We start from the raw sequence: 13,689 nt of genomic DNA on the forward strand, positions 1-13,689 counted from the left end.
CTTACCATTTTATTTGAAACAAATAAAACTTTTCCAGTACAATTGTATTCTCACACAGCTGTCCTTACAACATAAAGTAGGAAAATTAAAAAAGAAAACGTCCTCTGAAATATTTACATTTACTACAAAATCAGAGGTAAAAGATTTTCCCTTTTGTGTTTCACATTACTTGATGGGTGAAATTGTAAAACCACTCACAACATTTGACAATATGAAAATTGTGATACAATGCATATTTGGTCAGATTACATGATATAGATTGTGCTAGTTTATCACATGAAACAATGTCATGATTCATCAAAATCAGATGGTGCCTTCGTATTGTACAAATGGGGACTGTCATGCACTGGAAAATAGATGAATTTATTTCTTTTTTTGACATTAGCAGATAATGTCCCATTACACAAATGCTAATTTATATCCTCTTGAAAAAATAAGCATAGCTAGTTTCAACAAAAGTTGAAATTTGAAAAACCCTGAAACTTGGTTGTGATATTAATATGTTGTAATGTGTAATCATAAGGAGAAGGTAGATCTGCAAGATAGATTTTCAAATAAAAAAACTCAACTCTGGTTTAAAAAAAGACAAAGATGTTGCAAATAAAGAAAAATGTCCTTACACGGAAAGTAAAATGAGCTGAAGTTCGCAGTGACCAGACTTCCTTGGGAATTACTGAGTGATGACTATTAGAAGGAAAATCACTCATTTTATACCACCCTGTCATCTTAAGTATTCAACAATAACATTATGCGCATGTTGTCTTAAGCTTTGTAACCAAAACTTATTTTTCTCTTAACATGCACACACTGTGAGCAACACTGTGAAATTAATCTCATTCAATACAAATAACATTCTGTGTTGAAGAAATAGTAAGGGTTAGTGCATAGAACAAGAGTGCAGTCATTTCCAAAACCATAACCAGACTGTCATGGGCCATGGTACTCATATAGACACGTCAGGGTCACTTTTATGTGTTGTAATACAAGTTGTAGGTCTAATTCGTCATGCATTGATGTTTTATGAATCAAATTTTAGACATCAAACTTACAGTGAACACTTTTCAATTTAATTTAGTTTGAAGCAACTAGCTCTGGCTTTGAAATCTCCCTTTTGAATGCGTCATATCGTCTTTTTGTGGATGTTGACACACCAACATCACTGATGCTTTCAAACATATGTGAAGATGATGACACCTCACAACGCTGATAAACAAGACAGCAGACATTAACCGTTAGAAATGAAAGTTTCCTGCAGCGGTATGGACTGAAACTGTGAAAAACATTACTGAATTATAATTTCAAATACAAATCATTTATAATGTAATAGCTATTATATATTTAATGGAATATGCAGTTCTCTTGGCCCAATATAGATGCAATAAACGCGTGCCCTCTCAAAAATGGACACATATTGGCTTTCAATAATATAATTGTCTAGTCTTCTTGGCAGTACTTCACTTGAATGAATAAACCGCACTGGTACTTAAAATTGGTCTGTGTGTGAAATATATATTAAAATTCGCTCAGGTGGATATAACTGTATTTGATTCTGTTTTATTACGCATTGTATATATATATATATATATATTGTTTTATATGTGTTTTTTTTAAAGATAAATCAGGTTCATATCCATAAATATTGAACATATAACCATTTTAAACATGTGACTATGATAAGGCACTACCAGTGTCAAATGATCCATTATGTTATTGTTTTGAACAGCTCATCAGCTCATGTTTAGAGAGTTTAGCATCGACATTTTAACTTCCAAACCTGATTGAAAGCATCTAAATAGTTGTTTTGGTAACAGTTTAGTGAAAAAAAAAAAAAACTCTTTAAATTTTACCGCAATCAGTACTTTTCTTAACGTATGTGCATTGACAAGAACCTCACTCACATAGTATAAATATCACTCAATACATTGACAGTTTATATATATATATATATATATATATATATATATATATATATATATATATATATATATATATGTATATATGTATATATGTATATGTATTGCTAATATGCATAATAACACGTTTGTTTTATACTTTATATCATATAGGATTAATGAGACAATATAATTACAGTGAGAATATCTCTAATACTTGAGTGGTTTAAAACTTGAAGGTGCCGTCACGTTCAATATTGCACAGTTTTTGAGACAAATCTCCATTTTCAGCTTGTTATTTTTCCTTGCCTTAAATCTGTGATAGATATGTACGTATATCTATGTGTGTGTGCTACAGATAAACGAACAGGATACTGGCGTAAGCACCAATACTTAGGGTTCTTTTGAATTTCATTTTGTATGTATCACTTAAACAAGTGAGTTGGTGGATCCACTATACAACTGGTGACAAAAAAACAGTGGAAACTCTAAACCCCGGACTGCATCCCCTTACTGCTTTTTTTTTTTTTTTTTTGTTAAACAAATTATGACACATAAGAAGTACCATCAAATTGTTTGATTGTTGTCGTCTCCCACAATTTCAGAGACTCATTGGCCTGTTGAATTGGTCCAGACGGCACATGGTTAGCTTCAGGAGATTTCATTGGATCTGTTGGCCTGTTAGCTGTAATGCAAAATCTGTACTCAACCCCAAATATGACTTGACAACTTTCAGCTATATGATTGCAGCTACAATGTGTTGTGACAATTCTGTATCTCAGCTGCCCTCCCTGACTGGCTGTTAAATTGTGTGCTGTCTGGAGAAATCAAACAGACTCTGGAGCTGTGGGCAACACAAAGAGGCAGTCAGATTGATCAGACGCAGGTCTCGGTGTGTGATGATGTGGCCCTTGGTCCAGGGGAAGGTTTTAGGTTGCATAGTGATCAAAACTGCCCAGGTATTCCAGCGCTGCACGATAGCAGAACTGGTACTGCTCCTGTGGAGGGCACGCACACACACACACACACACACACACACATCATTTGATCCGAATCTCAGAGCTGATCTGTATACTACTGAAATTGGTGTACGCCTCAGGGTAAAAGTAAAATTGAAAGTGATATAAACTTGTATATTTTTTGGGAAAGATGCAATTTTGAGATATGAAGTCATAATTATGAGTGATAAAGTCACAATTGACCCTTTGCTAAGCCACGCCCGAAAACCGCCACAGGCCAATCTTGGCTTAGCAACCGTAACTAGGCGCAGGAGGTCTGGCAAGCTTTCAAGCGAGGAAAACATGCCGAAGCGTTGTGCGTATGGATTGTGCAAATCCAACACCCGGTATCCTAAAAGTTTGGACGGGGTGTCGGAATTTTTTCCCTTCTCGAAACCTAAAACCCAAGGGGAGAAATGCCGGGCGTGGATCAAGCAGTGTGATTAAAGGCAAGGCGGAGGCTCACTGAAATATTTTAAAAGATATTTCAGCATTTTGTTAATCGACGGCCTACCCCTGAGTACCCCAATCCGATCGCGACTCTCCTGGTGTTAGTTCTAAGGAGGGAACATCAGGGGGCTTGCCGGAGATCTCCAGGGAAAAGGTTGGTATGCAAACTTAATCAGTTCATTAACAGTTAGACACTTATGTGACCCACGACGTGTGAGCAGTAGCCTGGCGTGCTAAAAATAAAGTGGTCAGGCTAATGTCTTGTGTTTATTCCACAAGATTTATGGATAAGCTGTTTGATTTATAATTATTGGATTATTTTTAAATTTCACTTACCCTGCTGTGCATGAATATACCTGTTCCTCAATTTATGTTTCCCATTTGAATGGTCAGGGTATGAGGCGGATGCTGCTTGCGCTGGGAAATATAGGCTTTAGCTTCAATTTTGATGAAATTATTCTCTAATCGGTTGCATATTATGTCGTGGATATATCCCTCGAATGAATACTGCAGTCCCTTTTGTCTTGCTCTCTCAGATATTTCACCTGTTTGCCAAAAATGACTAATTATCTCCTTGGGAATGTCTGACACCGGTGCATACATACTGTAATAGACGTGCCAGGCGCAAAAGCTTGACAGGCGTAGCAACAGTAACTAAGGAGGGCGGGGCTTAGCGAAGGGTCAATTGTAAGAAATAATCAATTACGTCATATGAAGTCACAATGAGAAATAAAGTCATAATTATAAGAAATAATGTTGTAATTATTATATATAAAAATCAGTTACTAGAAAGTCACAGTAGAGGGATATAAAGTCATAATAACGAATGATAAAGTCACAATTGTAAGAAATAGAATTATGAGCTATAAAGTCACAATAACAACATATCTCATGATTGGTTTTATTTCTTACAATTGTGACTTTGTCTAATAATTACATGAATAACAATAGTCACAAACAATTGCAAGAAATAAAGTAAATTATGAGATATGCAAGTAATAAAGCACAATTGTGAAAAATAAAGTCACAATTGTAAGAACTAAAGTCAACTATTAAATAAATTAGGAGATTATGAGAAATAGCAGATAAAAAGTCACAATAATGAAAAATAAAGTAAATTGTAAGAAAGTTGTATTTATGATACATTAAGTCAAAATGATGAGAAAAGTCATGTGTGAGATATAAAGTCACTATAGTAAGAAATAAAATAAATGATGGCATATAAAGTCACAATACTGAAAAAGAAAAAACTTGCTTGAGCCAATGTTTCAAAATAGAGCTTTTAGGGAGAATCAACCAACAACTGCATGTTAAGCTACGATAAGAAAAGGTACTTTAACATCAACAGAATTTTTCAGCGGTTTTAAAAGTGATGAACTCTTACTAGTCTAAAGAAATTATGGATCTACGAGTAGTTCCATGGAATTATGGGTAGAAAGACATCAGCACTGCGTGAAAAGCTTACCTCTGTCTGCACCATGGCTGGTCTTTGAGTACGCAACATTTTGACAGTCTGGAAGATATCGACCACTCCCTCATAACGCATCCTCTCCAATACTATACTCAGAGTGATAAATACACCTGTCCTGCCAACGCCAGCACTGCACACACACATGCCAGAAAATGTGAGAATTCATTTTATTTCACAGCTCTTTGTAAGACTTGACTCTGATTGGCATTTGGAATCATGACATTTTGCGGTTAAATATTTTTGTACAATGTTGACCTGAACTGTAAGCACATAATGAAGTAATTTGACTAAAATCTACTGTATATATATGAAGAGTTCAGATGCAAAAGCCTCTAAGTGCCATCTGAAAATTTCTTCTAGAATGATCATTTTTATCTAGCTTGTATATTTAAGTTCAGTAATTTCACTTAAATGACAATTAATAGGTAATCTTCATTGCCATTTAAGGGAAATTACTGAACTTAAATATACAAGCTTGATAAAAATGATCATTCTAGAAGAAAATTTCAGATGGCACTTAGAGGCATTTGCATCTGAACTCTTCATATGTAATTTCCCTTTTTTTTTATTCAGTAGGTAACCTTGCAAAAAGATTTTAAAAAAGCCGAAATAACCCCTGAACACAGACTACTGCACTGAACACATAATAGAAATACATCCTAAATTCTTTAGCACTTATTTTCCTCACCTGCAATGTACTGAGATCGGCCCATCCTGACCGAACTGCTCTTTTGTTTTGTGCACTTGACCGATGAAATCAATGAAGCCTTCACCAGATTTTGGCACACCCTGCTCTGGCCAATCCGTGAACTGAAACTGCCGGACCGTTCTGGATTGACCGTCCTAGAAGAGAGACACACCAGTGAGAGACAGACAGCAGCAGCATTTCAACCTGGGTTCTGTGTGGAAAAGTTATATAAAACATGGAATCATATTACATTTTCATGACATTTCTAACTAATAAATAATTTGCCAGCTGACTTTTAAGCATTAGCCTATATATTGTAGTAATGTTAGTTAATGTTCCAAATTAAAGTTTCATAAAGTGTAATCGAAAAAAACTAGCTTTTTTATGCTGGAAGCCTCTGGTCTGTAAAAGTTGGAAATCCCAATGCTAATGATTAATGCAGACCAATCAATCTGACTGAATCATTCAAAAGAACCAACTCACACCATGTGTGTGTGTGTGTGTGTGTGTGTGTGTGTGTATATATATATATTTATATATATATATATATATATATATATATATATATATATATATATTTTTTTTTTTTTTTTTTAAGAACCAACTCAAAGCATCAGACTGCACAAATTTTCACACAAAAGCAATAAAAGCCACTTAACTCTTTCTCCACCATTGAAGAGATTTTCCATTATTTATGATATAACGCTTCCCCACCATTTCCCCACCCTACATTTTTTCAGTAATCTGTGTTTTCACTGTTATATGGTAGGAGGCACTGTTACAGATTTTCCGAAAGAGTACAACATCTCAGGATTCTAAAACAAGTTACGAAGATCTGTGTAAACCAGGGCTGTGTCTGAAATCACCCAATATACCCTTAAATGCAGCCATTTGTAGTGGTGTCCGAAACCATAGAGGACATTAACGAGTACATTCATTCAATCCCACAATGCACCACAATAACGAGTGTACAACCAATGTACATAAAACGCTAGAGAATACCCATAATGCACTGTGAGTGCCGCGTGCCGTATTAATTCCCGCGTCTGACCAGAAGGTGGCGCCCACAGCCGAACCATCCATCCATCCATTTTCCAAACCGCTGGTCCAATGTGGCGACAGCATAATATCATACAGTTATAAATTCCTTTTTAATTAATTATTAAATTGTTTAATTAAGGTTTATACATAGGTTCATATGTTTTCATCTCATACATATATGATCATCAAATATTCAACAGCATATAAAATCAAAACTGCCAAAAGTTACAGGGAAAAATGTCGATCCCACAAAGAGGTATAGGACTGTGAATCTTTGGGGGTGTTGATGGTGTCGGCCTACTATCTATGTTTAGATCCTCGTTCTGAATCTGATCTGGGTGAAGTCTTTGAAAAAAACAAGATTTTCTCAGCTTTTTGTTTTGTTGTTTGTTGTCTTGATAAAAAAGAATAAATTCAGCTAGAATAAAATGGGCTTTAAAAAAAAACAGAGGCTCAGTTCTTTCTTTTGATATATTAACTTTTTACATATTCATACAACAAAATATTCTGGGGGCCATGAAATTGTGTGAATATGATAAAAAATGCTGGCACTAACTGGCAACTTTTTTAAGTAAACGCTGGTGGGGAAAGAGTTGAGAATATTTTAATGGCCAGGTATTACTTCACAGTAGATAGGCAAATATATATTCACTTTATAAGTTTCCATGATATTTTAAAGAGTGTTTGACCTACCCTTGCGTCTGTGACTTTAAACTCTCGGAGTATATACTGAGGCATGTTGTACTCCGCCATGGGATCCACCACAAAGTACTGATACCGTGCTGACCTGTCAGATGGCCAATACTGATGACATTTCTCCTGCATAAGAAAGAAGTTCACACATTAGCTTCTATTACCGTTACCTAAAACTAAATCTATTTTTCTCAATTGAAATTCAAAAACAAAATATAAATGTTAGATGAAAAATGCAAATCAAATGAAAATTTGAAATGCTCCCTAACTGGAATTAGTTCACAAAAATTACTAACTGGATCTAAATAAAAAGTAATACTGAAATCTGAAAAATGAATTAAACCTAAAAAGTAATATTAAAAAAGAACAAAACCTAATAAAAATGAAAAAAGCACAAAATCAAAACTAAAACCTATAAAACTAAATTCAATATATATGAATAAACAATACTAAAATAACACTGATTAGCATCAACAGGGATGCTAATACCACCTCTATACCAAGGATGATAACTATAATGATAAAGATATAAATCGTACACACCACAAATATAACAATAACTGCACAGAGAAACGATATTGTTGGAATCACTTTCAAAACGATTTTTTCCAGCTGATGAATGATAAAAACATTGACAGCCAATCAGAATCCATCCTGCTTTAAAGAGCTCGAACATTTAAAGGGGCAGACGACAAAAGAGAATAAACAACGATATCGCCCGCTGGTGTGGACACTAATAAAGTTAGCATTATAGTTATCGTTCTTGATGTGAACGACAGCATCTAGACACTATTGACGTTTGTGTATGTGTGAACTAACCCTTCCCATTTCTCTGAGTTTAGTAAGCATAACTACTATAGTAGAATTATGTTCCCAAAGCATCCGCCAGTAGTCTTCAACAGTCTCTGCCAGCGGCCCCTGAGTCCCAATATACGCCCTCTGTTGCCTAGGGAGTGATGAGAAAGAAATTAAAGCTTCAAAAATGGAGAATTTCACCAGCAAATGTTGATGTGTCAGTGGTTCATTTTGTAGTTGTGTTGTTTTAGTTTTTTCTAGTAAATATAAAGAGATCACAATGTACCTGTAGCCATCTATAAAACTGCCATTGACATAGTCTGAGCCCTCCACTCCTCTGATTGGCTGCAGACACACACGTGTGCTTTCATATGGCATGATATTGACCAGTCGGTTTTTGAACTTATTGCATGGAAGGCTGGCACTGACGAATCTGGAGTTATGCGCTTTGGCATTAGCTAACCGCTGAAAAGGAGATACAGAAAAAAAAAAAAAATTTTAACTTTATGAACAATAAAAAGCAATGTACAACTGCCAGCAACAAGAAATAATATAGTAATTTATATTGCTTAGAAGATAAATGGATCTAAAAACTTAAACTGTTGTGGATTGTTACTTTTTAAAATTATAATTTTTTTGTTTCTGTTTTTAATGTTTTCAGTTAATGTTTCTGTTAAATTCACGAATTACATTGGTGTGATGAACTCACTTTAAACTCCTGCTCCATTCCGCTGATGTGCTCTGGCGGCTCCGTCTGTGACAGTCTCTGGATGTAGGCGTAAAGGTTTCGTGCCGGAACCTCTGTGTTGCCGCAGGAAACGGCCTCCAGCAGCGCATCATAAATAAAGATGTACTGCTCCTCTGTCTGCACCATGTAGTTTCGCTGAGATCGCATCAGAGTCACATGACCATAAACATCTATCGCCTTCTCCTGCTTCACACGTTCCAACATGGCATCAATCACAATGAAGCAGCCCGTTCGACCCACACCAGCACTGAGAAAGACAGAGAGAGAGAGAAAATGCTTCTGTCACAAGCACTCACAGTTGCACATTCTGATGTAAAGGTTGTATGAAAAAGTATTTGTGATTTTCTCTCGCTTAATAGTTTGATATCATAAAAACATTCACATTTCTCCTTGCTTTCTTCTTTTCCCATGTATTTTCCCCCTCTATTGTTGTAAGTGCCTGCTTTGTTCAGTCAGTTTTGTTTATGTTGTCAGTGGTTACAATGTTAATAAAAAAGATTTTTTTATTTATGTTTATTTACATTTCTATAATAACCAACGCAATCTACCAAAAGCAACGCAAATTAGAGTCTGGTTTAAGACATACTCTTTTGGGGGTGGTAAATAATGGCGCAAATACCATTAAGTTGACTAGCGCAAACCTTAGTAAATCATCTTGAGTGATTCATGTAAATAGTCTCCTCCCATAAATGTTGCGTTAGAAACTCCTAAAAATGCATATGCATTAAGGTCAGCCGCAAAAATACCCCTGTACACACCTTTGCAGCACTAATTTTTCACTGCGTGCCTTTAGTAAATCCTAACAGTAGTTTTTAATGTCAAAAGAGGGTTTGAGCTAGCGTTCTACTCTGGTATTCTGACATGTAATTTTATGTAATCTACATTTTTCCTGTGTCAGTTCATTTGTAAAAACCATAGCGATGTATATAGTAATGTTGCTTTGTTGTGTCCAAGCAAAATAAATAAAAAACCTCATACTCTACAAAAAGCATTGAGTGCATCGACAGAGACAAAACACTGAGCTGCAGCATTTCGTGAATAGTCAATACAATTTAGGCCAATGATTTGATACTCCCTCCAATGTAAGAGCCCATTTTATTGGTAAAGGGAAAAACAAAACAAACTTACCAATAGTTTCTCAGAATCGTACCCTGCATGTCTGACTGGATATAAATATGTTAGCTTAATTCTGTACTAGTTACCTGCAGTGGACCGCGATGGGTCCGGCGTCTGGGGGGTTGCAGGCTTTTACCCGTCTGAGGAAGGCCAGGAAGGGAGTGGGATGTTCAGGAACCCCCTGATCTGGCCATGCTGTAAACTGGAACTGACGAACCTCCCTTTTCTCACCACTCCCACTCTGCACATAGAAACAAACACAATTCAGTACAGCACCATATACTTCTAGAATAGAATAATGCATTAAGTCATATATATATAAATGCACAAATCATAACATCCAACATAATCTCATCCAAACTACTCATCCAATCAACAGCTAAAGTAGTTCAATCTTATTTTATTTAACATATTTCCCATCTAGCGTGTATGATCTTAACAGTGACAAACTAAAACAAAACTTCACAGGATGACTTGACTTCTGAATAATCAACACATGACAAATAATTGAAACAGTTGACAAATACAATAGCATAAATAAAAGCTCAAAATAGCAAAACAGTAACACAGTAATCTGCATAATTTATTAATGCATTGCAGTGAATTTGAATACTGTTTTATCACATGTTTTATCCCCAGACTCCATAGCTTTCTCAAAAATTCCTGAGCTTAGCAGAAAAATAAGCTAGTGTTTGGTGAACTCGCTGCTTAATGTTTAAAGTACTTTTGTACGACTTTATCAAGAATATGGAGAAGAAAATCAGACATTGCCGAAGTGATGAGAGAGCATTTCATCTGCAAAATGTAAATTTTCTATATCTTTTTGAAGTGTTGTGTTTCTATACAATATATAGGTTTTGTTTAAATTATTTATTCATTATTTCATATGTATTTTTTTCATCACTGACAGTGGCTGTACCTGACTAATGTATTCACTTTTGAACAGTGTAGAGCATTTTCATAGTTTTGTTTTTTACGATCATTTTTTTTGCATTTAAATACATAGTAATGTCACTACATAGTAATGCAATGTGACAAATAGTTTAAAAAGTATAAAAAAAACTCCATTAAATGTAATTGAAAGTTGATTAAAAAGGTATACAAAAAGTTACAGTACCTAAAATATACACCTCCTTTCAAACATTCCAAGGTAAAAACAAAAAAGTGATGTGCTTTTATGTTACGGCAATATTTTCACCAGTGGAATAACTCATCATAACTCGTCTAGGGTTCCACAAACCTACAGGTTGACCCTGCCATAAGGTTACATTTGTGAGAGCAATGAAGTGTTGGTATACTGTGTTTATGCGCTGCTTATCACTGCTGTTTCATTACCTTAAACAGGGCAAAAGTCCTGACGCAGTAGGTCGCAAGCTCCACCGTGTCCAGTAAAGAGACTTGCATGAGTCCGTATGTCTCTGTGCCTCTGCTGGGCCAGTACTGATCACACTTATTCTGCACACAGTTCAGCAGACACTTAGTTAACCTCTCACAGCTGCATATGTCTCAGTGATAAAGGAAACATTAGAGGAGAGCTGAAGAACCAGCTGAGATAAACTGACAGTCAGCTGCTCTTAAGCTTGGCTGCTTTCCATCAAACAGTACTCACTATGGCTATGTGTCAGTCTGCTCACTAGTTCAAAAGTAGGTATACTACCCAGGGAGTGGGTTGCCTCGTTATTAAAATCATTCCACTTCATTGAACAGTTCACTCCCTAGAAAGGAACAGAATGCCTTTTTAACTCAACTCATTTTTACAAAATTCCCATAAAAGGGAACTAGGGAATGGACTGAGACACACCCTTTGCGAGTACATTTTGGCATGCAGTGATAGTGTGATAATCAGCCAAAAATATCAAGTTACACTTTGTGACTTGTTGCAAAATGTGTCTCTGAAGTCAGTGGGAAAGAGGAAGCGAGGAGAGACAGATCAGAAGAAGAGAGAGTAGGTGTAAATAAAGGATGAGGCAGAGATAAAAAGGAGTAAGAGGTGAGACACGAAATATCAACCATTCAAGTGAAAAGTGAGAGTGGTCTAATTAGCCAAGTGAGACGTCTTGCCTTTGAGAAGAAATACGAAGGCATCTGGAGAGTAACAGACAAACATCATAAGACTTACTCTGCTCCGTAACATCACACAACAGACTCACTGAGAAATACGCAAAATATCAATGTGTTTGATTAAAACAAGGTTAGTAAGGTTAGTATGTATGTGTGTGTGTGTGTGTGTGTGTGTGTGTGTGTGTGTGTCTGTGTGTGTGTATGTATGTTTGTATGTATGTGTGTGTGTGTGTGTTTATGAGTTTGATTAAGTGTTCAGTGTCTCAGTAGTTCTGTTCCAAAATCTAGTCAGCTGCCTACCTTGACAGCCTTTTAGCCATCCTGATGCAAAGACTGTTTCAGATTTTAATCAAACAGTTTTTGGTTAGTTTAATGTTTTGGTGGGCTGCTTCTGAAAATCTGTTACATTCCTGATAAAAATGTGATTTTGACAAGCATTTAGCTTTCTTGCTGTTAAAACTTTACATCCTGCGGTTAGTATTTGCAAATACACTACCGGTAGTTTTGGGTTGGAAATAATATTTTATTCAGGAGGAATGCATTAAATTGATCAAAAGTGACAGTAAAGACATTTATAATGTTTTATATTTCAAATAAATGTAAAAATATTAAGCAGCACAACTGTTAATAATTAATAATAAATAATAAACATTAATAATAATACCAAGAAATGTTTCATGAGCACCAAATCAGCATATTAGAATGATCTCTGAACTGAAGACGGAGTTATGATGCTGAAAATCCAGCTTTTCCATCACAGGAATAAATTGCATTTCAAAATATATTGAATTAGAACATAGTTATTTGTAATTGTAATAATCATACTGACCCCAAACATTTGAATGATAGTGTACATTGTTCTGTAAGATATAAGATGCACTACTGCAGTGTAATCATTGTGAATAGAGCTTAATACAGTGTTGCAGATATCCTTCACAGAATCCATTGCAACAAGGTCAGTGAAAAAATCAAAAAAGTGAAGCTGAGAAGTGATTAGAAATACATAATATTTATTTTATTAAACATAGAAAATGATTGATAAATGTGTGTGCAGAGTATTTTTGTGCTAATTAGACTATGTTGTTGTTGTTAGCTTAGCAACATGCTAACAAGAGGAGTGTGCTTTGAGGAGCTGCAGCTAATGTCTTTCAAATGATTCAATCAAGAGGTAAGTGTGCTTTTTTTATTTTATTTTTAAGATTCTACCTATATAGGTAGTAGACAGTAAGGATTTATACTAGGTTTTGGAACAGAGCTTGTGTGACTCCACACATGGTGGTATGTATGATTTAGTGCTCTCACCCTGGATTTCTCCTCAAGTTTGGTGATCATGATGATATTTGCTGTGTGTTGTTCCCACACCATTCTCCAGAAATCACTAAACGTGTCTGGCATGGGGCCCTGGGTGGCGATGTAAGCGCCCTGTCGGCGGTACCCGTCTATGAAGTTGGCATTGATGTAGTCACCGCCAGGAACACCTGCATAACAAGATGGAATGGGAAAAAACAAAATCACATTCAACCTAACAAGAGAAAAAGAAAAAATCTAAAATGCCTTTCATTTAATGAGTGTAAATGAGAGATATTATTCAATTCCATAAGTGGTGTGTCAGATCTAATATTTAAAAATTAATTAGCAGCACAAATCAAGCTCAGAAGTCCACAGTATATGGGATATTAACTGGAAAATGAGAACAGGATTTAAAAAAAAAAATTCTATTAATGTGTCAGAGACGA

General features: G+C 35.5%; 1 protein-coding gene across 1 annotated transcript in view; it reads right to left on the reverse strand.

The window, feature by feature from the left end:
- Positions 1-2,430: 2,430 nt before the first annotated feature.
- Positions 2,431-13,689, reverse strand: part of ptprdb (protein tyrosine phosphatase receptor type Db) — a 62,112-nt gene continuing 50,853 nt past the window's right edge. Inside the window, exons 25-35 of the mRNA XM_081362476.1 lie at positions 13,256-13,431; positions 11,954-11,977; positions 11,228-11,347; positions 9,979-10,133; positions 8,738-9,023; positions 8,315-8,493; positions 8,053-8,179; positions 7,234-7,359; positions 5,500-5,654; positions 4,806-4,941; positions 2,431-2,890 (exon numbers count right to left, since the gene is read on the reverse strand). Coding sequence (XP_081218602.1) covers positions 2,822-2,890; positions 4,806-4,941; positions 5,500-5,654; positions 7,234-7,359; positions 8,053-8,179; positions 8,315-8,493; positions 8,738-9,023; positions 9,979-10,133; positions 11,228-11,347; positions 11,954-11,977; positions 13,256-13,431 — 1,553 coding nt within the window. The 3' untranslated portion in view covers positions 2,431-2,821. The remainder of the gene's footprint in view (positions 2,891-4,805; positions 4,942-5,499; positions 5,655-7,233; positions 7,360-8,052; positions 8,180-8,314; positions 8,494-8,737; positions 9,024-9,978; positions 10,134-11,227; positions 11,348-11,953; positions 11,978-13,255; positions 13,432-13,689) is intronic.

The sequence above is a fragment of the Scardinius erythrophthalmus genome, assembly GCF_964197995.2.
Source record: "Scardinius erythrophthalmus genome assembly, chromosome: 3".
Lineage (NCBI taxonomy): Eukaryota > Metazoa > Chordata > Actinopteri > Cypriniformes > Leuciscidae > Scardinius > Scardinius erythrophthalmus.